Source organism: Medicago truncatula, chromosome 7, assembly GCF_003473485.1.
Source record: "Medicago truncatula cultivar Jemalong A17 chromosome 7, MtrunA17r5.0-ANR, whole genome shotgun sequence".
NCBI classification, from domain to species: Eukaryota; Viridiplantae; Streptophyta; class Magnoliopsida; order Fabales; family Fabaceae; genus Medicago; species Medicago truncatula.
This window is the reverse complement of record NC_053048.1, coordinates 6,597,760-6,623,365: the sequence shown is the minus strand read 5'-3', so window position 1 is coordinate 6,623,365 and position 25,606 is coordinate 6,597,760. Positions and strand designations below refer to the sequence as shown.

General features: G+C 34.0%; 2 protein-coding genes across 2 annotated transcripts; both read left to right on the top strand.

Annotated features, from left to right (window-relative positions):
* Window positions 1-2,234: 2,234 nt before the first annotated feature.
* On the top strand, window positions 2,235-10,413 carry LOC120576944 (probable disease resistance protein At1g61300). The gene is made up of 4 exons (XM_039827809.1): window positions 2,235-2,517; window positions 2,780-2,869; window positions 2,969-4,953; window positions 10,333-10,413. The coding sequence occupies exons 1-4, from the start codon at window positions 2,235-2,237 to the stop codon at window positions 10,411-10,413; spliced, it is 2,439 nt and encodes an 812-aa protein (XP_039683743.1).
* A 676-nt stretch (window positions 10,414-11,089) lies between these two features.
* LOC120577113 (probable disease resistance protein At4g27220) lies at window positions 11,090-13,561 on the top strand. Its single transcript, XM_039828111.1, has one exon. The coding sequence runs from the start codon at window positions 11,128-11,130 to the stop codon at window positions 13,408-13,410; it is 2,283 nt and encodes a 760-aa protein (XP_039684045.1). The 5' UTR covers window positions 11,090-11,127; the 3' UTR covers window positions 13,411-13,561.
* Window positions 13,562-25,606: the final 12,045 nt, after the last annotated feature.

The following is a 25,606-nucleotide window of genomic DNA, read 5'->3' as shown; positions in this document are numbered from 1 at the left end:
ATGAGAGCTTCTAGGTTAACTCATAAACCCACTGATCATGGAACACTCTAAACTCTGAAAGCAATAATCATTCAATAAATTCAATAATTTAAGAGATTTAGATTCTATGTTTACATTTTTTCAAATCATACACAACTTGGTTTCCATTAAAATTTACAACGGAAGACAATCAACATTTATAAAATCTCATCACTGAGTAGTAATCTTTAAAAAAAAAAAAAAAGAGTAATCAATCTCAATATGATATTGTCACTCCACATAAATACATCACCATGATACAATTATCTTCATCATATAATTAACATAAGTCATCAATGGTATCAAAGACAAGGTCATAAGACCAACACCCCTACATCAGAGTAGGCATGGCAATGGGGCGGGGTGCGGAAGGGTTTTACCTTCCCCGTCCCCATATCCGATTCTCATATACTTACCCGTTACCCTACCCATACCCAACGGGGATGAGAAATTGAATCCCATCCCCGACGGGTTCGGGTATCCCCGCCCCATCCCCGTCCCCGCATTGAATAATTTTTTTAATAAAAAATAGAAGTTTTTTTTGCATCCCCAAGAGCAACATTGTAATACATTATCCAACAATAAGCTCACTTTCACATTTGTTAGACAAAATGATTTAGTTGATCCTTTAAATATCAATGGTAGTTTTTATTAACATGACAATTATCAAACAAAATAACATAACATATCAACATAAAGTAATTTTTTACATTTGGGCCGGGTTTGGGTATGGGTTCGGGGTGGGTACCTATATACCCGTTACCCGTCCCATACCTGTGTTTTGAGATCGGGGAAAACTCATACCCATACCGAAACCCAGTCAAAACGGGAAAAACCCGTCAAATTGGGTTTGGTTCGGGCGGGTAACCACGGGTATGGGTTTTGTTGCCATGCCTACATCAGAGTCCATTTAGACTCTAAGCAAAAATAAATAAACGAGGAAGCACCCAAGCTAACCCTCAAGCATCAAAGAAAAGCAATCACTTCAATCCTACCAATCACCTACGCCATTCAAAGAAATGACACGGAACGACCACTGGGTTTAGATTATATTCCACAAATAATATATAATCAGGTGAAAGTAAAAAACATATTTATTTTCAAATGATCAATAAACAATTAATCAAATCATTCACAAAGAATTCCACATCGACATTAATCATCGAGCATACAAGCATAGTAAAACATGTACAAATTCACCCCTTTCACATGTTCATACGCATTCACTAAATTTCACCAATGTATATAATCATCAATTCACAAAGTCGAGTACGACAAGTTTCACCAATTATCAAATGCATGCGATGTTCTAGACTCTTCTAGATACATATGGTACCAAATGGATTCCGGAGATAATTTTACCGTTTCAAATGCATGGACTCTCAAGTAAAGACTCGAAAATACACAAATAACCAATTCTATATTATACAATTTACACCATCATATAATATCTTCACCAAATTTACCAAATACATTATCAAGTATTTACATCGAAACAATCAACAAGTCATAATTTAACAAGAGTGAACATATCATCACCGGATATTAATTTTTTACATTTCTTTTCATTCAACTATTCTTTTACTGTTTGCTTTACTTTTATTGGGGTTCACGGCTGCCCACTTCCTTTAAACTAAAAAATCTATTGATGCGTTGACTAGAGAGCCTTAATACTTCATCTGTTTCTTTGCTCTGTTTTTTCTGATATTAAAATACTTCAGAAAACTTAGAGAGAATAACAAGAGTTTGTAGCTTCTGTTTTGGAAAGGACTCCTTTTTTGGTAATTTTTTCACTCTCTTCTATTATCTTTTTGTAATGAAATTTGGTCTATGATCTATACTGTACTCTATTAATCATTGTACAATTTATTTTAATGATTTCTTTTACTTTTATTGTTAGATCTGAAAATGATTGGATTCTGAATCTTGAATTTATAGGAATGTGAAGTTTATTAGGGGAGGTTTCAATTCATTTCCCTGTTTTTGATCATACTTATCCATGTTTGTTTTTATGTTACCAAATTATAAGAAATAATTGTAAGTTATAGGTTACAAAGTTTGGGAGTAACAATTGTAACAAAAATAACTTTTACTTCATGATTTTTTGTGGTTTCCCCAAGTTCTATTTTTTTCTTCATCATTTACTATCTAGAGACGCGCACATATACAGTTATTTGAATTTAGCTTTGGATCTGTGTTTAGGAAAGGTATTGATCATGGGTAGAGGAAAACACGAGCACTGCTGGAAACATGTTACAAGAGTAGAAAATGAGAATAAATGGATATGCAAATATTGTAATGATAAGTTTAGTGGAGGAGCTTCTAGAATTGAAGCACATCTGGGTTTGAATGGCAAAGGCGGAGGCATTAGGCGATGCTCCAATTATCCTCCCGTGGCTGGTAATGAAGGAGTTCAGAATAACAACAATATGGCATCCACTTCAAGTAATCCACCTCCGGAAGTTGCGATTAATAGAGTTTATTCAACACAAGATAAAGGTAAATGATAATCTGTTTTTACCATTATTTGGCTTCTATACATATTCAGTTAGGAATTAGTTAGTCTATTGAGTTGTATAAATAAGATAATCATGTACACAACTTACTATCGTTTTCAATCTAATTCAATATGTAATTGTTTTCAATCTAATCCATGATTCTTTGTAGAACTCACTTCAAACATTTTATTTTGTGACAACATGGTGGTACATGTTTTTGTCGAAATTTAAAAATTGTGACAATTTCTATCTTTCATTGATAGTGGCTGAAGGTATTCCCGAGATGATTTGCACTCCTACCAGCAGCTCAGTTAACCATCAAAATAATGCCGAAATCATGAATTTATCTGAAGGTACATGTTCTAAATTCATTATTTTTGAAGAAAACAAGTATTGCAATGAAGTGCACTTCTACTACTCCTCTATGTAACATGACAAACACAATGGAGCAGGTGTGAACGGTAGCGATGGTAACAGATGTGTTTCCATAAGTGAGATTGATCAAATAAAACAAATGGTTCTTGATTTAGAATGCGAGGAAAATGTTATTGCAAAGCAACAGCAATCGTTGGAATCTCGGGGCAAAAAGCGCAAGCGAGAAGTTGATGTATGGCTGAGAAAATTACAAGATATGAAAGGAAACCTCTCAAATGACACTTCTGATGTAAGTAAATTGATAGAAAATTTGAAAAAGCTCAAGGAAGAGAAACCTCTCACTCTATCGACCGAATTTGTTGGGGAAGAATTAGACTTAAATATCAAGAGAGTATTTAAACTTTTAGAAGACGACAAAGTTTTTGTTATTGGCATATGTGGAATGGGAGGAGTCGGAAAAACTTTACTTGCAACTCTTGTGGAGGATGAAGTAAAAAGGAAAGCAACCTTTAAGGATGTGTTTTGGGTCACTGTTTCTCACAATTATAACATCTCAAAATTGCAACATGATATAGCACAAAGAATAGATGTGAAGCTTGATGAAGATGATGAAAGAATTAGAGCAAAAATTTTGTCTTTGGCATTTGAGAAAAAGGGGAAATCAATTCTTATTTTGGATGATGTTTGGAAATATATTGATTTGCAGAAGGTGGGAATTCATCCAAAAGTGAATGGCATTAAAGTGATTTTGACAACTCGGTTGAAACATGTATGTCACCAGATGGATTGTCAGACAAATGATATAATACAAATGTTTCCTCTTTGTTGCCTCAAAGAATCTGAAGATGAAGTTGATGAAGATAAAGTTGATGAAGGTTGGGAGTTGTTTATGCTAAAACTCGGACATGATGAAACTCCTAGGACACTTCCACATGAAATAGAAGAGATTGTGAGATGCATTGTAGAGAGATTTAAGGGTTTACCACTTGGAATCAACTTGATGGCTAGAACCATGGATGGGAATGATGACATTCATCAATGGAAACATGCATTGAGCAGACTTCAAAAATTGGAAATGAGGCAAGTGATGGAAGAAGTCTTCAAAGTATTAAAATGTAGCTATGATAATTTGATGGAAAAAGACTTGCAAAACTGTTTTTTGTATTGCGCATTATTTTCTATTGATGATGAGGGTTGGAAGATTAACAAAGATGAGTTGATCATGAAGCTAGTTGACAATGGACAGATAAATGAGAATATGTCTCTGGAAGAAATATTTGATGAAGGGAATACCATATTGAGTAAGCTTGAATCCCATTCTTTGATTAGTTCTACTAATAATTCTTCGGTATACACACATCCCTTAGTGAGAAACATGGCCTGTTATATCTTGAAAGAGTGTCAAAGGAATGTTATAGTAAAGTTGAATAAGAGATTGACCGAGATACCTCTCTCACACAGATGGGCAACTGATTTAGAGTTGGTTCATATGCGGGATTATGACATAGAAGAAATCCCAGAAGGCATGTCACCTAATTGTCCGAAGTTGTTCGCCTTGATTTTAAATGAATTGTCCATTAGTCGTGTTCCAGAGAGTTTTTTTATGTATATGAATAATCTATCAATACTGGATTTATCATATAATGAAGACCTAGAATCTTTGCCAGACTCCATCACTAAGTTGAGGTCTCTTGTTTCTTTAATACTAAAAGGATGTGATTCACTGAAACATGTGCCCCCATTGGGAGAATTACAGAGATTGTCAAGATTGGTCATTTCAAACACTTCTATTGGAGAAGTTAAAGGCTTGGAAAAACTAATAAAATTGAAGTGGCTTGATCTATCATGCAATAAGAGTTTGAATTTGGAATTAGGGTCTTTGTCCAATTTGACCAAAATGCAATATCTTGATCTTCGAAATACCTGTGCTATGATGGCGGTAAAAGATGTTCAAGGAATGAATATGCTGGAATGTTTTGGAGGCACCTTTGACTGCAAAGATTACGACTGTTATAGGAAAACAAAGCTTGAGCTCAAAGCATATCATCTCACTTTCGCAAATGTATGTGGTCAAGAAATTTGGGGTGCTTGCTGTAGCAACGGGAGTGAAGAACGGTGGAAGCCCATACGGAAACCCCACTGGCATAGTAAAGCGATTGTCTGCAGAAGTGGTAGGGAGCACGCTTGTAGTTACTGGTGCAGCTGTGGTTGTAGGGATAGCTGTAGCTGATTGCTCTTGAGCAGCTAGTAGAGCAGTCATGACGTCATTAGCTTTAGCCAATTCCTCCTTTAGAGAGGCTAACTCGGTGCGAAGCTGAGCGTTCTCTTCTTCCATAGCCCTTTTCTTTCTTCTGTATTCTCTGGTTCGATCAATTCTATCTGGTTCGTAAATCCTCTGAGCACGAGCCACTTTTCACACTGCGGCAGAGAAACCAGGAGGTGGTAAGCACTTGGAAGCCTTTGGGACCGATGCATGATACATATGATGCATGATATGCAAATGCAAATGCGAAAGACTTATTTTTTTCATCGAAGGATTTTTAAACAAATTAGAAATCTTTGCAAATAATCAAAACTACATAGCATTTTCAGAAGGAAGACTTTGAAATTTCAACAAAATAAACAAATGAAGCCCTCAAGCATAGGAAGTAGTCGGAGGATCATCGGACTCGGAATCTGAATCACAGTATCTATCAAAGAAGTCTCGTCGTCCTCGAGCTCTATTGGAGTCCCTCATAAGCAGCTCATCTTTCTCTTCCAATTCCCTCCGGGCCTTAGCTAGCTCTTTCTTCAACATTAGATTCTCATGAGTCTTCTGCTCATCTCTACCATCCAAAGTCATGATTAGATTCTCGGCTTGATTATACCGAGCTTTCCACACTTGCTTCTCACGACTCTCCATAGCTAGATGCTCCTGATACATATCCTGAGTTGCGGGAAGCAGAGGTAGAGGCATAGACGGAGTGGATGAAGACACGTATCTCATAGCTGGATAAGGCATACCAATCTCCTCAGCTCGATCTATCACCCACTGAGTATAGGCCTCATGGGCGACACCGGATCTCACACCTAGATGCTTCACACTTTTCCTTCGAACCTTGGACCAAGCATCCACGAAAGCTTTCCTTTGTCCGGTAGGAGCATTCGTGTAGAAGAAGAACTCTGGAGATGTAGCAAGATTGATGGGCTTCGACTTCATAGGGAAACCAAACTGTCTCATAGCAAGCTCGGGATTGTAGTTGATTCCCCCACGGGTACCAAGAAGAGGTACATTGAGAAAGTCTCCACAACCCATAATGATTTCCTTCACTTGAGCGGCTGGAGTGAGCCAGACAACCTCATTAGGAGTGAGGGCCATAATCCGCTGCGAGTAGGACCAATTCTCCGAGTTGTCATGGAAGGAACTCGGAAGGTGCGAAATAAACCACCTATACAAAAGAGGTGTGCAGCAAAGAATATACCCACGGCCCTTGAGAGTCCTGTCATGAATGGCGTGGTAGGTATCCGCTAGCAAAGTAGGAACCGGGTTCTTGGAATGGAAGATCTCGATAGCATTCATGTCCACGAAGTTGTCGAGGTTCGGAAAGAGAATGAGCCCGTAGATAAGCAAAGCAAGGATAGCCTCGAGTGTATCCTGACGAGTGGTACTGAGATTAGCCTGCTCAAGAAGATACTTCGAAGTGAAACCCCGGATGTGAGACTTGGTAATAAGATGGTTGGAGACGTCGGAAGTCTTGAGGTAGAGATCCTTAGCAATAACCAGAGGAGTAAGAGAAGTCCCGGGACCGGTGAAAGGCGTCTTCTCGGCTATAGGTAAACCCACTAGATTGGAGTAAGCCTCGAGAGTAGGAACCAACTGGAAGTCCGGGAAAGTGAAGCAACGGAAGCTCGGATCATAAAATTGCACCAGAGTGTGCACTAGCTTCTCATCTACATCGGTTCGGAGCAAAGTAAGCAATCCCCCATATCGGAGTCGGAACCCTGTTTGACTCTTGACCTTGAGTGCCAACTCTCTCAAACTAACCAAATCCACTTCCTTGAACTTGTAGCACTTTGTCTTCTTCATACCTGTGATTATTTACAAAAATTTCCATTTGTTTAAACCCTTCGATGAATGCATGAAAAATGTTTATGCATGAATGCATGTATGCATGATTGTGTTGTTAAAGAACAAAGTGGGTTGAGTTTCAAAGTAACGGGGCCACGGATGGACACGGCGTCCGGTGAACTAAGGCTTTGGATAGTAGTAACCAAGGTTCTAACACAGTTCCCAAACTGCAACCTCTCTCACATATATCATGGTAGTACAGGACGACACCCGTTCCATGATTATTTGTGAGAAGGTCTAGTTTGAGTGTAGTATCGCGTGACGACTAAAGTTTGAGACAACACTCAATTTAGCCACCGCACTACGTCCTAAAAAGGTTAGGATGGGTTTGGTAACTACGGTTCATAGCTTCGTCGAACAATTGAAAGTGAAGTGCCTAAGCATGACAACACACGCCGACAATATCACCTTCAAAATGCCTCAGCTATGTGAGATTGATCGCATAATCCAATACACGAGGCAACCCCCGGATCGAATTGTCGATTATATCTCTACCTAAACATAAGTTCACTCAGCCCGGGTTAGGACTTTTGATATTCTCACCCCACACGTTGAATGAAAGTAAACAAATATTCACATATGTAAGCAATAAAATAAAGCGTAAATATAAACTAAGGAAAACTAGGCGCGACCCGCTAAAAAGATCCCCAGTGAAGTCGCCATTTCTGTTATCATGGTTTTGGGGTGCCAAGCCATTAATTGGACTTGAACCTTTCGACCGTTGATATCTCTCTTTTTTCTTGGGAAGGGTAAAAGGAGAAAAACCCTTAAAAAATTCTAGATTCGGGGGTCGTTTTCGCTACGGGAAGGTGTTAGGCACCCGGAGCGATTATGGTATTCCATAAGAACCGCTCTCCTAAGTTTATCTCTACGCTTTAATTTTATTGCTTATTTGTAAAAAAAAGGTGTGATTAGTTAAGAATGGGGGGTGAGGAGAAGTAGAATTTGATTTTTATTTCGGCTTGGATGAGTTTTGACTCATTGCCTACGTACCGTTTTACGGGATCAAAACCGGCGTAGTTCTTGCTCAAAGATGGCTTTTGTTTTTCTTGGTTGATTTTAAGTTTGAAAAGAGATTTTGAAGAATAGAGATGAGAGGCCTCAAGGGCATTAGATTTAGCAAAAAAAAAGTGAGGTTTGATTAGTGATTAAAAAGAAAGTCTAAATGATTAAGATGAATTGAATTTTTCTTAAGAAAAAAGAAAAGAAAAAAGATGAAGTATTGACTTCATATTTATTATGAAAATTTTTGAAGTGAAGTTCAATTGTTTTTTTTTTGAAAAAAAGATGGATTTTCTCTAAGTGTTTAAAACTTAAACGCTTATTTAACCATACAATCCTATGCATACATCTAAAGTGAGTGTGTGCGTGTCGGTGCGCCATAGTGTCCATAGTCCATATTACAACATTGCCTAAATACATTCTATGGCCCCTTTGCCAAGCTACAAACCAAATGGTAAAATATTACATCACCGAATGAATTACAATTTGTAAAAAGGAAAACTAAACTAACGGATACAATAGTGAAGATAATGAAGTGCTATGAAGTGATCAACATGAAAGGAAACGTTAGTAGCAAAATAGTAAAAAAGAATATGGCATGAAGCGATAGAAGAAAGTATAGCATAAGACGGTAAAGTGACGATGAAAATAAGCCGGAAACATGTGATGAATAATGCGCATGAAGCTAAAATAAGACCCAACACATCAAAACAGTGACATACACATAGCAAACAGTAGCAAAGTTCACATGGAATGGTATGCAAATCAAACATGACGAACACGAACATTATGCACATGAAGTAACGGGTAGAAATGCGAGAAAAATGACTTAAAGTGGTAAAAACCCTAACAAAACAACACATATGTTTTTACCAGTCTTTTCCAAGCGAAATACCACTAAAAATTATCAAGAAAGTAGTAAAAATTACGTGGTAATTTCCTCGGATTTCATGGTAAAAATTTGGAGCAAGCAGGGGTGCAGGAAACACAGTGAAGTGGTGCAAGTAGCAGATAACACACAGAAACGTAAAGAAACAAAAGCCCAAACCAAAGCCCAATCACTAAGAGATCCGGATGCACAGGGAGCGTTGGATTGATCCAGGGAAGGAAACCCTAGATCCAACGCTCAGGATCGAAGGGATTGGACCGGTCTTGAACCGGTCCGGTTTAGTTGTCTATAAAAGGGAACTAGCACCGGTTTAATTCATTTTCACTCCCCTTTCTCTTTCTACACTCAGAGCTTCTCTCTCATCTCTCACCTCTCATCAGACTTCCTCACCGGAGTTGATGAAGCCACGGCGGAAACCTAGGTGGTTCGCCGGAAGCTTCATCTTCTCCGGTGAACCAGCGCCCAGAAACCAACCAAACTCGCACCAAATCCTTCGCCTCCTTCTTCTAAACACGAATCCGTAATCTGTTTTCATATTTGAAACGTGAATCAACGCAGATCTGATATTTTCTTTTACGGTTTCAGAAAGTTGAGTTTTCGTTTTTTTTTGATAAGATTCTATGGATTTGGCACAGATCTTCGTTGATTCACTTGGATTGATGTTTTTCGAAAGAGATGAAGTGAACAAAGGCTTTAAGCGATGTGGATCTAGAACTTTGACGCGACGTGAAACTGTTTTGAGGTTTTTTTATCTTTTTTGAATTGAAACATTTTGATTCGTACAGATCCACATCACGTTGGTCTCGCCACTGTTCTTGATGAAGAAAAACTGAGAGGAAACGTTTTTTGTTTACGATGTAGATCTTATTGATTTCAGTTTCGGTTTCAAAGGTGTTTTTTGGTTTTCGAATTTTCTTAAACCAAAACGTTTTTTATCACTAAGTTCTACATCGTTTTCCAGTGATTGAACTTCTTTATGAGAAAAACGAGGTGTTTGAAGTTATACCTGAGGTTTTAATGGAGATTCTGGTTGATTTTCTTCAGAAAACCGTGATCTGCTTGCTGCGTTTTTGATGATTTTGTTATTGAGCTACTGAAAATAAATCAGTATTTTTGTACGTGAATCTTCATCTTCATCACCGGTTTAAACCTAGCTTCTTCCCTCTTCTTTCTCTTCACTGTTTCCTCGTGATCAGTGCTTGAGTTCGTCGCGTTTCAGTGATGAACTCGCACTTTGAATTGCGAGGAAATTGATTCTGTGATGATGATTCCGTGTTGAATCTCTGAGAACCAACGAGTAATCAAAGAAACTTTGTTGAATTCTGTTGAATTTGGTGTTTTTGTGTTGATTTGGTGGAAATCAATGGTGGATTGAGGTGGTTAGGGTTTCTGCCATTGATGAATCTTTGAAGCTTTTTGTTGATTCTGTTTTGATCTAACAGAAAAGAGAGAGAAAGTTGAATTCTGTTTTGGTGAGTTGGCGTTTGATCATTGCTTCTGATTCTGACTCAATGCTTTTATAGCTGACATGTGTGCATTGGAACCAATAAGAAAAGGACACCTGGACTTGTAAAAAAAAATGGCACGGCTTTGGACTTAGAATTAATTTGGGACCTTTCTGCAAAATTGAAAAATTAAGGGACTAATATGAAAATAAAAAAGGACTAAAATGCAAATTGGAAAAGAAACTGGACCAAAATGCAATAAAAAAATGAAATTGAATAAAACGCAATTTGATCAAACGTAAAGCGAAACAAAAATAAAATTGACAAAACGGACTAAAACGAACCAATGACCTAAATGAGGTACTTCAAAGTAACCTCTCTATGCCAAAATTTCGTGTGAAATGACTAAAATGCCCCTAGGGCTAAAAATGACCTAAACTGACTCAAACAGACTTGACACTGACTCAGACGCAAGTTTGAAATGAATTTTAACAAGGTTTACTGAAAAACAATTTGAAAAGACTCAGAGACAGCCACAAGGATGAAAATGGGTCCCACTGCAGGAAATGACCAAAATACCCTTCTGTACGACTTTTTGCAAATTTTGAAATAAACTGTAGAAAAAGCAATGTAATGATTCAGAGACACTTTTGAATGACTTACAAGACAAGTAAAGACATTTCGAAAGGTTTTATGCAAGAAAAAACATAGGTAAAATTGTGATTGAAAATACTGCGAGGCAGAGACAAATTGAACTATGCAGTTGAAATTTGATAATTGACAAGGTTTGAAATGAAATTGGACCTTGTATTTTTAGGTCCAAAAACAGGGTATAACAATGTGTTTTGGGTCACTGTTTCTCACAATTATAACATCTCAAAATTGCAACATGATATAGCACAAAGAATAGATGTGAAGCTTGATGAAGATGATGAAAGAATTAGAGCAAAAATTTTGTCTTTGGCATTTGAGAAAAAGGGGAAATCAATTCTTATTTTGGATGATGTTTGGAAATATATTGATTTGCAGAAGGTGGGAATTCATCCAAAAGTGAATGGCATTAAAGTGATTTTGACAACTCGGTTGAAACATGTATGTCACCAGATGGATTGTCAGACAAATGATATAATACAAATGTTTCCTCTTTGTTGCCTCAAAGAATCTGAAGATGAAGTTGATGAAGATAAAGTTGATGAAGGTTGGGAGTTGTTTATGCTAAAACTCGGACATGATGAAACTCCTAGGACACTTCCACATGAAATAGAAGAGATTGTGAGATGCATTGTAGAGAGATTTAAGGGTTTACCACTTGGAATCAACTTGATGGCTAGAACCATGGATGGGAATGATGACATTCATCAATGGAAACATGCATTGAGCAGACTTCAAAAATTGGAAATGAGGCAAGTGATGGAAGAAGTCTTCAAAGTATTAAAATGTAGCTATGATAATTTGATGGAAAAAGACTTGCAAAACTGTTTTTTGTATTGCGCATTATTTTCTATTGATGATGAGGGTTGGAAGATTAACAAAGATGAGTTGATCATGAAGCTAGTTGACAATGGACAGATAAATGAGAATATGTCTCTGGAAGAAATATTTGATGAAGGGAATACCATATTGAGTAAGCTTGAATCCCATTCTTTGATTAGTTCTACTAATAATTCTTCGGTATACACACATCCCTTAGTGAGAAACATGGCCTGTTATATCTTGAAAGAGTGTCAAAGGAATGTTATAGTAAAGTTGAATAAGAGATTGACCGAGATACCTCTCTCACACAGATGGGCAACTGATTTAGAGTTGGTTCATATGCGGGATTATGACATAGAAGAAATCCCAGAAGGCATGTCACCTAATTGTCCGAAGTTGTTCGCCTTGATTTTAAATGAATTGTCCATTAGTCGTGTTCCAGAGAGTTTTTTTATGTATATGAATAATCTATCAATACTGGATTTATCATATAATGAAGACCTAGAATCTTTGCCAGACTCCATCACTAAGTTGAGGTCTCTTGTTTCTTTAATACTAAAAGGATGTGATTCACTGAAACATGTGCCCCCATTGGGAGAATTACAGAGATTGTCAAGATTGGTCATTTCAAACACTTCTATTGGAGAAGTTAAAGGCTTGGAAAAACTAATAAAATTGAAGTGGCTTGATCTATCATGCAATAAGAGTTTGAATTTGGAATTAGGGTCTTTGTCCAATTTGACCAAAATGCAATATCTTGATCTTCGAAATACCTGTGCTATGATGGCGGTAAAAGATGTTCAAGGAATGAATATGCTGGAATGTTTTGGAGGCACCTTTGACTGCAAAGATTACGACTGTTATAGGAAAACAAAGCTTGAGCTCAAAGCATATCATCTCACTTTCGCAAATGTATGTGGTCAAGAAATAAGGATTGATGATTATGTTGATTTGAAAAAATTTGACAGTGATCCTAGCACCAAGACAATACAATTTGGAGATTGTAAAAATTTGGGCCACAAACTGCCTAAAGACCTTACATGTCTGCATATACTTAAAAATATTCACTGGGTTCGCCTATGTGATGCTCTGTCACTTAACCATTCTTTGAGGATGATTGACATTATCAGTTGCCGACAACTTGAGAGCTTGTTTTGTTCATCCGGTTCTTGTTCCTTTTGCACCAATATTCACAAGCTGGAAGTTTTGGAACTTCAAAGATTGGAAAGTTTAACTGTTGTCTATAAAGTTGTTGACCAATCTTTGTCACGGAGTGGCATATTCTCTTGTTTGAAATATTTTAACATTTCTAAATGTAATCGGATAGAGACCTTGCTGACACCACCATTAGTTCAAGGACTTCAAAATCTGGAGAAAATATCCGTATCTCATTGTAAATCAATGAAAGAGATATTTTCAGTGAGCAACTGTGATGAAGAAGACAGTACTTCAAGCATTGCACTTCCCAAGTTGACCAAATTGTTGTTGTGGGATTTACCACAATTGAAGATCGTGTGCAAAGGCAGGATACACTATGGAACTTCACCACCGAAACTGGTTATTAACCTATGTCCGAGATTAGATAAACATCCTACAATTTGAAACTGATTCTTTTTTTTTCTTAAAATGTGTAAGTTTTAATGCCTATCTACATTTTGAAGTTCAATTTGTAAAAAATAATATCAAACTACTTACCTATCAGTGGTACAAGTTGTATTCAGTTCGAGCAAGAATGTGTTTATGTTTTGGGATACTCTCTAATTAGTCTAATACTATTTTTCTATTCAACCATGTTGTTCTGAAGCTTTTCTGCCAACACTTACATGTATGTAATGTTTTACTGCATATGGAGAGACTATCAACATTTTATTGCTTTAGAAAGCCTCCAGCACTTGATAGCTGCAAGAAATGTTTACTTCACTTATCTCTATAATATCAAAGCCCTTCCCCTTCAAATTTCTTGCAAGAAATGTTTACTATCAACACTTTATTGCTTGTTCAATTTAACAACTATCCATGCTTGCAAGACACTGATTTTGGGTTTGCGAAATTAGCATTATTGGATTCAAACACATGTGACTCTACTCGTGTAATTGGAACCGTTGGGTAGGTTAAACCTCTGTTTGTAGTATAGCTCAAATCATATTTCAGTATTTACATATATGAAAATAAGCTGAAAACAGCTTATGGGCATGACATAAGTTGTTTTTATATACTCTTCCAAAATGCTAATCCAAACGGGCCTTAAGTTTGCTCGTTCACACCACTACATCTTGAATATGCTAAGCTCAAATATTGAATCATTTGAATATTGATGATACTCAAACTCAAGTATGTACAGTTCCTATTCTGATCTGATGTATATTCTTTGTGTTAAGTTACTAGAATATTAAAATCTAATTATTTTTCAGTGAAAACGGATTATATTAAACAAAACTGGTTCCGATTATGTAACCTATCTATATGGTGTTCTTGTAAACTTAGCTCAGTTGGTGGGGATAATGCATAATATATGCAAGGTCTGTGGTTTAAATTCCGACCACAAAAAAAAAAAAACTATCCATATGGTACAATTTTCAACTAGTCATATACACCTTTACGGGTAGCACTTGAGTGACATATATTTGGTAACACCATTTTGAGTTTGACATATAATCATACTGCTACTATATTTTTTATTTTTTTCACCATGTAATCATACTGCTCCTATTTTTTTTTTTTTAATTAGTATTGAAGGATATTTTTGTAATCATGTGTAAGATGAACTTGTCCTTGCATTTACTTGTCTAAAAATAGTTACTCAATCACATGCTTTTTTATGGATTATCATATAAAACAGACAACGGAAGGAATTGAGTACAAAGAAAACTATATTATATATTATAGAGATTAATTAGAATAGAATGACAATGTAATTTTTTTTACATTATCATGCTAGCTAGATTAATCGGAAGAATAAATGTGATGATGTGGCAGAAGGACTAAATTGAAAACGTTAACGAATTTACTGGCTTATGTGTGACCAAAATAACTTAAATGACTAATCTGTTACAAATTTTAAACTTAAAAGAACTTATGTGTGACTAAAATAACTTAAAAGACCAATATATTACAAACCTTAAACTTAAAAGGACTCCTGATGCAATTTTTCCTTTAAGAGGCTCATTTAATAGTTTTCTAAGAGTTGCTTAGTTGAAGTAATTGAGGACTTATTAAGTATTTACATTAAAAAAAAAAACATAAATACTAAGATGTATATATGAGAGTCATTTAAACAATCACTTAATATGACTATTATTAGAGATGCCCTAAAATTGGTAGAAATAGACTCTTGTTTGGCTAGTTATTTAAGATGCCATTTGATAAAAACGTTAAGTTTGCATTAATTGGGGAGTTCCTCTTTTGAAAAGCAAAAACAAAGCGTTGAAAAAAAACTGTAGGACACAGACCGAATTAAACGTTTAATACGAATATTATACCATATAATCAATTCAATTACGGGTTATTATTATTTATTTAATATTTATGTTGACAAGTAAAATATCCAAATGCTAGATCGATTGGGTCAGTGTATATTAAACGTATTAAACGTTTGATTGGGACAGTGCCATATACTAGATAATCATATAAAAGTGAATAAGATATAGAAAAGGAAAAAGGATTTTGCACTTATTGACTTCCACACACGTCTTCTTATAAAAGAAAACCTCGATAGAGTAAAAATAGAAGAAAATGAAATAGTAAACTATAGAAGGTAGTAAATAAAGATTAAAAACGAAATATTATTATTTATAAAATAGAAGTGAGTTACATATATACATCGTTCGTTTCAACAACAGCCACTATTATGAACAATATACTCAAGTAAAATATCCAAGTACTAGATCGATCGGGACAGTGAATAGTACAAATTTTGTAGGGAAATGTTAACTAGTGCCCCGGGCACTGGTTAAGGAATTATAAAAAGAAATATTATCTTAGAAATTGTATATTCTACTTTTTAAAAGGTAAAAAAATATTTTTTTCAATACAAAATTTGACTTTTCTTTCCACTTTCAGTTCATTAACTAGTGCCCCGGGGCACTAGTTAACATGACCCAATTTTGTATTAAACGTTTGATTGGGACAGTGAATAACAAGCATATAATTCTAAAACATCAAATTCTGCCATTGTTCTTCAATCTCAACTTTTGATGAGTACAACACATGCTTCAATATTGGTTTTCTTATATAATAGTTGATGTTTGGAATAGACATCTATGATATTCTCCAATATTGGTCTTTAATATTTTAAATGTTTGACATTTTTTCAACTTGTGGATCTGAATTCAACCACCAATATATGGAGAAGAACGATGAGCAACTGATGAACATCTATGATGCATGAATATAAATATGGACATCGAACACATACCAACACTGATAATAAATTTAAAAAATTATATAATTTAATTTAATTATTTGTGATCGTGTCGTGTTGGTGTCGAATATAATTTTGTGTAATTATTTTTTGACAGAATATAATTTTGTATTCTATTAACCAAAAAATGTAAAACCTTAAAATTGATTTGAGTATCATATGATCATAAAATAAAAATAAAATAAAGAGTTGAGCATATAGAACAAAATTCGTATTAAACGTTTTCTTTAGGGGTCGTATTAAACGCTTGATTGGGACATTGTTCCAGAAAGTAATACAAGTTATATGTTGATAAGATAAAAGCGAAATACTCCCTCCGTTTCAAAATACATTTTCAAGTCAACAACCTCACATATGCCAATGCACAATTTTGACCGTTAATATATTTAATTATCTAAAGTAAAAAATTATAAAAATTTAATATTTTGAAAATATTTGTCGAGACAAATCAAACAACATCTTACACGCTAATATTTGTATTTATACATTAGTTAAAAATTATGGTCAAAGTAAGCCAAGTGAATAGTGCACATTGCAAAAGTTGGACATGTATTTTGAAACGGAGGGAGTACAAAGCTAGTCATATAAAAGTGAATAAGATATGGAAAAGGAAAAAGGATTATGCAGTTATTAATTTCCACACACGTATTCTTGTAAAAAAAAAAAAAAAAAAAACTTCCACTCATACTTTGTACAAAACACTTATTTTATAATAACAAAAAAAAAACATTTATTTTATTGGCCTTTTTTGTCTTTTAGTTTGATATAATTTTCAAGTTAGTCTTTTAAAATTATAAAATTCTAATCAGGTATTTTTAGTTTGAAAGAATTATCAAGTTAGTCCTTTAAATTTCAAAAGTTTTAAATAGGTCATTTTAGTTGATAAATTATTTCATCATTGCTCATATAATCAGCATCCGTTTAACTGATGTTGATGTAGCCGTTAAATTGTTGATTTGTTCACAAAAACTCACATTCACATTCACACACACATACAAAAAAACTCACATTCACACACTCTCACATGAGAGTGGTACATAGTGTGTATGGAAAAAACATTCCATGAAACAATATCCAAAATAAAAATAGAACACAAATTGTTCTAAACGTATTAAACCACAAAAGTACGTTGTCTTCTACACACACTTTGTACCGAAAAAAAGACTTCCACTTTTACACACACTTATCAAAATCAGTTCAACAAGAACAAAACCATGAAATTAATTATTTCACAATAGCTATATTATAGGATATTACAAATTTCAAATGAACATTTTACATCATATAACAACTTGACAAAAAAATAGAAACTCATTCAACAAAAACAAAAACAATAACAGCAAAATAAAAATACAACACACAATTTGTTCTCAAGTAAGATACAAATATATATATTACAACTCCTAATCGCCACTATGAGTCTAACCCTCAAAAACTTTCTTGATCCTTTCTGGAATCAATATTTGATAGAGCTCTTTTCGATTCTCATAGCACATCAAAGCAAAGAGTAAGATCCACAAGCACAAAAAAATCCAAGCAATTGTAGGAGAAATCATCATCAAAGCTAGAACTGAAACAACACTTCCAAGTAAAACAATAACCATCATGAATGGAAGGAAGCTCTTGATGTGAATCTGTAACATTGTAATAAGCACCAAAACCATGAAGAAAAGAGCAACCATGAAAACTAATGTCATCATAATCGGGAGGTCGATATCAACTTGAGACTTTCCATTACTTGTATTCATTGCTGCTAACGATAGCCCGGAAAATTTTCCAAGTAATTTTCCCTCTTCAGTCAAGCTAGAAAGAGTTGAATCAATTCAAAAATATCAAATGTTAGGAATAGTATATTCAACAAACTACAATAGAAACATTTGAAGTTATTTACCTTGTTGTAGTTCCTAATTCTGCAGTTGAATTTGACATGTCATTGTTACCCTCAATAGAATTCTTGATCCTTTGGGGAATCATTTGATAGAGTTCTTTTCGATTTTTATAGCCCATCAAAGAAAATATTAAGATCAACAGCCCGAAATCAATCCAAGCAATGGTAGGGGAAATATTCATCAAAGCTAAAATAAAAACAACACTTCCAATTATAAGGAGACTCCTTATCTGAAGTTGTAAGATTTTCACAAGCACATAAACCCAATAGTATAGAGCAACCATGAAAACTAAAGCCAACACCAGTGGAGATTTTGCCATACTTGTATTGATAATTGCAAACAATAGTACAAACAGTTGAGTAAACAATTCTCCAACTTCTCGCAAGCTATAAAGGATTGATTGAATCAGTATAACACATGGAATTGATGCTATAACTACATGAATAATGAGTATTATTACCTTGTTGAAGAGAATGAAGTTGAAATGATCCCGGTTGCATTCGCAGCTGCAGCTTCTTCAGGCATTGTTCCTCTCACTCAATCTTTGATTTGATGAGTTCAAAACTTTATTGCTAACTGCTATATATTTATAATGAAATGAGCTTTTCATTGGACTTTATTTGCTGAAGAAAGTGCATGGAAAATGATACTCGTTTAATACGTTTAATACGATCTTTGAATAATACAAAAGTTGAACTTTACCTCTCAATCCAAAAGAGAACAAAAAATTCAAACTTTCCCATCATAAACCACGTAATATTCTCAAATTTTGTCTTTAATCTTGTTGGGGAATTTAGATGATCATCAAGAGCAACAGCATATCAATATTCCGAAACCACAAAATAATAGATAGATGTTATATATCACCATACAAAAGCTCAGACATTAGGTATATGAACCACATCTTAATATATTCGATATTTAATGTATGACTAACCATTCACACTTAAATTAACAATTTCTTTCTCAAGTTTGAGTCTGGGTTTTAAATAATGGTCGCGGTCGCGTTAAGGTTGTCGCAATTTCGGCTGTTACGGCGGATGTTGCGTTACAGATTGTGGTCGTCGCAAAGTGAATTAATCACAACAATGCACAAATATTATTAAATCATTTATTCTATCATATAGTGTATAATAACTTAAATTGTACTATTATTTTATATATTCTAAGATGGTTAAAATAAATATAATAATTACAACATTACAACACTATACAACATTTGCTCAACAAAAAAAAAAACACTATACAAGAATACAACACGAAAATAGGCGTGAAAGGAATATGAGATACTACTGGCTCATTAGAGTCTCTCATTATGTATTTTTCCTTATGAACGTTGTTGTGTTTTTCGCTTCTGTAATGGTGTGTCGCATTAGTAACGGAGTTTTACGGTTGCATCGGCTTTTTGTAATGGTTGTAACGGGAGTTTCGGTGTGATTTTTCATCTCACCCTTAAAACAGATAAAAACGGTATCGGTGACCACCTATACCTTTTTGTCGCGGCCGTTTTCGCGGTAACGGATCCGTATTTAAAACCTTTCCCACACGTCCTATACTTACACTACGGTTAACACAAATAGAACACTCATCCCGACTACATGTATTGGAGGTGCTCTAAAATTTGTAGAAATAGACTCTTGTTTGGCTAATTATTAAGCTGACCTTTGATAAAAACGTCAAAAAGATAAAGAGTGTTCAGTTTGCATTAATTGGAAAGTGACTTAATTTATAATACTTTGTGGGACACCGACCGAATTAAACGTTTAATACGAATTTTATATTGTATAATCAATTCAAATCCGGGTTATTTGTTTATTTATGTACGTTTCAAGTATAAAACAAATTAAAAAAAAAAAGTCAGAGTTCGAACCTCGGACACCTCATTTATATGCAGGGGTCGGGATTCGAATCCCGGACACCCCACTTATTCATCTTAGGTGAATTTTAGCCACTAGGCTACCTGATCAAATATAAAATATAAAATGGATTTAAAAAAATAAAAAAGTGTAAAATTGTTTTTTTCTGTTTTTTTTATCAAAAAATAAAAATAAATAAATAAGTATAAAATAGGTTCTCGTCAAAAAATCATAAACCATGTCGTGTAAGAAAAAACTGTATAACAAGTATGTTCAATATATCCTCTCAAAAAAAGTTTTTTCAATATATATTTGTTTCAGACTCTAAAACGTCGAAGTTCGTCTGCCAACCTATGAAATAATATCGATTTGCTTTCACATTTGAGGTTAGGTATTTAAACTAATTTAAAATTAAGGATTTTTTTTTTTTTTTAACAAGTAAAAATGGATTATATTATAAACGAAAGAGCATTCTCAAGCACAAGATGTGTTAGAGGAAACTTAAAAAGTACATAGATACAAAGCCAAAATAAAAGATAAAAGTTAGGTTAGCCAATGCCCAAACAAACAAAAAGGCTCGACCATCACATATGAAAATTAGGCCGAATAGAGATATTAAACGACTTCATCCACCAAAAGGAACGAATCTTGACTTTCTCTACCAATTGATGAACAATACTCTCTGTATTTTTTAAGATCCGACTATTTATTTCATTCCACACAACCCACACACAACATAACCAAATAAGTTGCAGAAAAAAAAAATAATAATTAATATATTAACACTCTCTATTAAAAAAAATTAAAAATTGATTGAATATATTAAAATTTTCTATTAAAAGAATTTAAAATTGCTTAGTTGAAGTATAACCGACTATTTATCAAGTATTAACATTTTCTTTTGGCAAAATCAAGTATTTACATTAAAAAAAAACATAAAATGTGTATATATATATGAGATCCACTTAAACAATCGCTTAATATGACTATTATCGAGATGCCCTAAAATTTGTAGAAATAGACTCTTTTTTGGCTAATTATTTAAGATTCCATTTGATAAAAATGTTATATATAAATCGTGATCAGTTTGCATTAATTGGGGACTGCCTCTTTTGAAATTTTTGTCTCTCGCTAAACTACATCACAATTTTTGCCCCAAATAAAAGTTGTCTAAAATACTTATTGTGAAAAACCAAAGTCCACGATAGATAGATAAGACTCTTGATAAGAGTTTATAAAGAGAAGACACTCATCACCTTAAAAACTGATTTTGTAAGAATGATTTTATAAAAAGACTCATGTCTACGTTGAATGTATAAGACTCTTGATAAAAATTTATAAAAAGAGGCATTCCACATCTTAAAAGCTGGTTTTGTAAAGTTAGAGCCTAAATTTCAACAATATCAAAATATCATCTTGTCCCTCAAAAATCGTATAAAACCAAAAATTGATCAAATACCATAAACGTTTGTCTTCTAATGTTCTATCTTGTGCTGTTTTATCTTGTATTGTTATGTCTATTACTTACTTTTTAGTAGATTAAACACATCCTTAATGTTCAAGGACAATAAACCGTTGTCAAAAAGACTTCTTTGTTACATTTCGACATGATAGGTTTTTAAAAGTTATACCGTTTGAAATTTAAAATGATCTACTTATTTAGAATTCTCCTATTTTTCTTTTCCAAATATGATCTTCGAGCCATAGTATTTAAAATAGAACTGCTCTTTTAATGTTGGTCTTTGAGAAAAATGAACTTAACTCGCTTGAAAAGTTTACTACAAAATTTGTGTGTAAAATTTATATTTTATATCAGCTGAGCAAGAAGAAAACCATGCAATCAATTATTTGACAATACCCATTGCAGTATATGACAAATTTCAAATGAACATTTTACAACAAAATCACAAAAACTAGAACTTTATTTAGCAAACACACAAATTGTTCTAAAGCAAGCTCCACGTATCGATTTTACTTGTTTTATTGATGGGTTTCAAAGGTATTAAACCACAGACACAAACTCGTTGTCTTTTATCATATATGTTGACATGGAAAATACCCAAATACTACCTAGTCATGTCATATCATATCATATAAATATAAAAGTGAATAACTTGTAGAAAAAGAAAGAGGATTTTACACTTATTAATTTCAAATACACACTTCTTACCAAAAACTAAATAATTTATTATGAGTTTTCTATTATATGCAAATTTGTACGATAACAACAAAATAAAAATACAACATATAATTGTTCTTAAGCAAGATACACATAGAAATTGTACTTTAAGGTTTTTATAAGACTTTGTTGAAGAAAAAACATAGATAAAGAGATTTGATATAATTTGGGTAAACGGTGACTGAAAGTGACCCATAAAACGTTTAATACGAATTCGTTTTATACTAGCGCTGTCCTTCATGTACGCAGAGAAGAACATTGAAGCTACGAGACTTGGAAGAACATGACTGAAAGTGACCCATTAAAAACGTTTAATACGAATTCATTGTATCCTATATATATATATATACTCAATTGAAAAAAAAAGATTGAACTTGCCCTACCCATATATATATATATATATATATATATATATATATATATATATATACACACACTAGTACTTTTATCTGTGCTACCGCCCGAGACAATTAACAATGGAGAAGCTGATATATTGCAATATAATCTATTACATCGAAAACAAAATGATTCAATATTTTATGTCCTTAGATCACACACTCGTGCGTCGTACGGGCGAGATATATGTAAAATATATTACTGTCATGAATTGATATAGATAAAATTATCGTTAAGAATCCAATTCAAAGCCAATCTATAGTAAATAACACATAAAAACACTATTAAGATAACTAACATGATCCATAATTGGATAGAAGTTCAGATTGTGAAATCTCACTCTAAATTTGTATCTAACTGAGTATGAAGAGTTGGTAGGTTTGGATAGAAGCTAGCGTTAAGCCTTTTTGTTTTCTAAAAAAATTGACTTTTTATCATCATGTTAGTAGATCCAACTTTTAGAGTTATCTTGGTAGAGTGGATGTTGGATTCGAGAATATCAACACTTTAGAGTTATCATACACTTTAGAGATTTCTTATGAAGCTTTCTGTTTACCTCATCCTTGCAACTATATCAGTTTGTTTAATTGTAAAAAAATAATCAAGTTTACATTCAAACGTGGCTATTTAATGAAAAATTAACATTACTAATGAAAGAAGCATGGAGACAGCATAATTGTGCCAACACTACCAATGAAGGGCTAAACATGGAAAATAAAATGACAATATCATGGTTGAATTACTCATTGGCCAAGTGGCAATCCTTGGGTAGTGTGAATAAGAATGTATGAGAAAAAAAGACATTGGGCTGAAGCAAAAGAGTAGCGTAACATGCATTGGAATGAAAAAGAAAACTAGGTTATGCTTGCTATATAAGAAGAAGGAAGCCGCACAACACAATTATTCAATTCTTGGGAAACTAGGAGGAATCACGGTACGGCACAGAAGGGTGACGTTTTGGAAAGGAGTTCACGCTTCACGGGACAGGAGAAGGAGAGAGGCACATGGGAGTTGGAATACAACAGCAGTACTGATTAAAAAGAGCAAAGCCGGCAACGATGGACTTCGATCGGTTTATTTCTTTTACTATGTTGTTTGTTCCTTTGATCATTTTAGCTAAGTCCCTTTGATTAAGCCAAAATGAATCTATTGTATCTGTGAATCCATGTAGCTTTTGACTATATTGTTATCAATATTGTTAAGTAGCATATTTCGTGAGGGGTTAGGTGAGGGGTAGGGAATTGGTTTGAAGATAACATTCGTAGGGAATTGGTTTGCCTCTGTTTGGGTGCTTTGGAAGGAAAGGAATAATCGAGTGTTCCAAAATTTGGTGTCCGATCTTTCGACTCTTGTGGAACATGTTAAAATGCATTATTTCTTATGGTTGAAATCTCAACAGGAAATCTTTAGCTTTAGCTTTCATGATTGGTGGAAACATCCTCTTTTGTGTATGGGTGTCCACTTGTAATTTATTTTCTTTGGTGGCAATCCTCTTTTGAGGACACCTTGACTTTGTAAATACTTTTCGGTGTTTTGCCTCTTGCACACCTTGTGCAGGGTAATTCATCTTGGTTTATATCATATCTCATTTTAGCTTGTTAAAAAAATATATAATTTAGTCATTATTCATAATTATTCTTGCTTAATGCTTTTCTTAATATCGTTTGTCTGACTATTAACACTAGCTTTTATCGATTGCTTGAATTGAATTTAAGCTTCCAAAGTTATTCAATCGGTTTAAGAGATTAAAAGGTTATAACCTAGGAAAGGACTTTGAGTCAAGAGATTGATCAAAGCTAATAAGTTAATCTGTCGGAAAGGCTGAAATTACATTGAGAACATAGAGAATCTAGCTACCACGGTGACCAAAGGAGGATTCGATATTGGGAAAAACCCAAGTCCCACATCGGATAGACAAGACTCTTGAGAAGGCCCCCAATTTCAACAGATTTGAAAGCTTAATCATCTGTTTTCCATTTAATTTCCAACCAGTTTAATTTTACTTGCAATTTACTATTTTTAGCATTTAACCCCACTGCTTAGGGCAACCTGAATTTAATACATTCTTTATTTTAACACTTTTGTCGAGTAGAAATTGAAACAATCCCTATAAATACGAACTTATAAATTTTATTAGTTCGATATTTTAGTACACTTGCTAAAAGTTTATCACATAAAAATCCTTTAAGTAATTCAACATAACCTGAAATAGGAAGTATTACCAATGTCAAAATAAAGAAACTTGGGCCACAGAAAATCAGCAAGAGGATTAGGGACAGTAAACTAAGAAAGCATTCAACATTAGATGTTACATCAACAAAGCATTCAACAAAAAGTAAAGCATATCTCTAATATATTATAACATAACATATTTAAGAAAAAAAAATTATAGCTTTACCTGATGCATAATCAACAAGAGGCTTAGGGACACGAGAAATACCATGCTGTCAACCTTCTTTAGGTTTCTGCAGAAACTATTCTGCCTGGAGCCAGAATCATGGGCGATCTCGGATCATCTGGAGATGAAACATGAAGGAAATAATTTGATACACTAGGCCATAGGCTTCTTGGACCGGAGCTAGAAAAGGATGCATTGTGCTTCATCTTACTATGAAAACTTTACTGACAGAATCTATGGCCAATCAGAAACCTTAAATAGTTGGTTTTACAACAAGAATTTTTGTGGATTGTGAATGACAAAAACCATAAACTTAACAAAAAACAACAAAGGAAGAAGAGAAGAAAGTGTTTGCTGAATCAATTTCATGTGTGAATTGCGATGACAAAAATCAAAACATTTGACACCTTTTCTATAATATCGGTGTCACAAGACAAGCTTAATACAAAACATTTTAATTTACTTACAAAAAGATAGCTCATATTGAAGGTATTTTCCTGTCAGCTGCATCACAATCAGTTGACATTGGAGTTATCATAGCTACAGAGTTCATTGCGCCAAAACATAAAGGACTTTGAGGCTATTATTAAGTCTTATTAAGATCGTAGTAATGTTTAATGAGAGCCCCAATTGAACTCCTTGAGAATGAAAGTGGTAAGT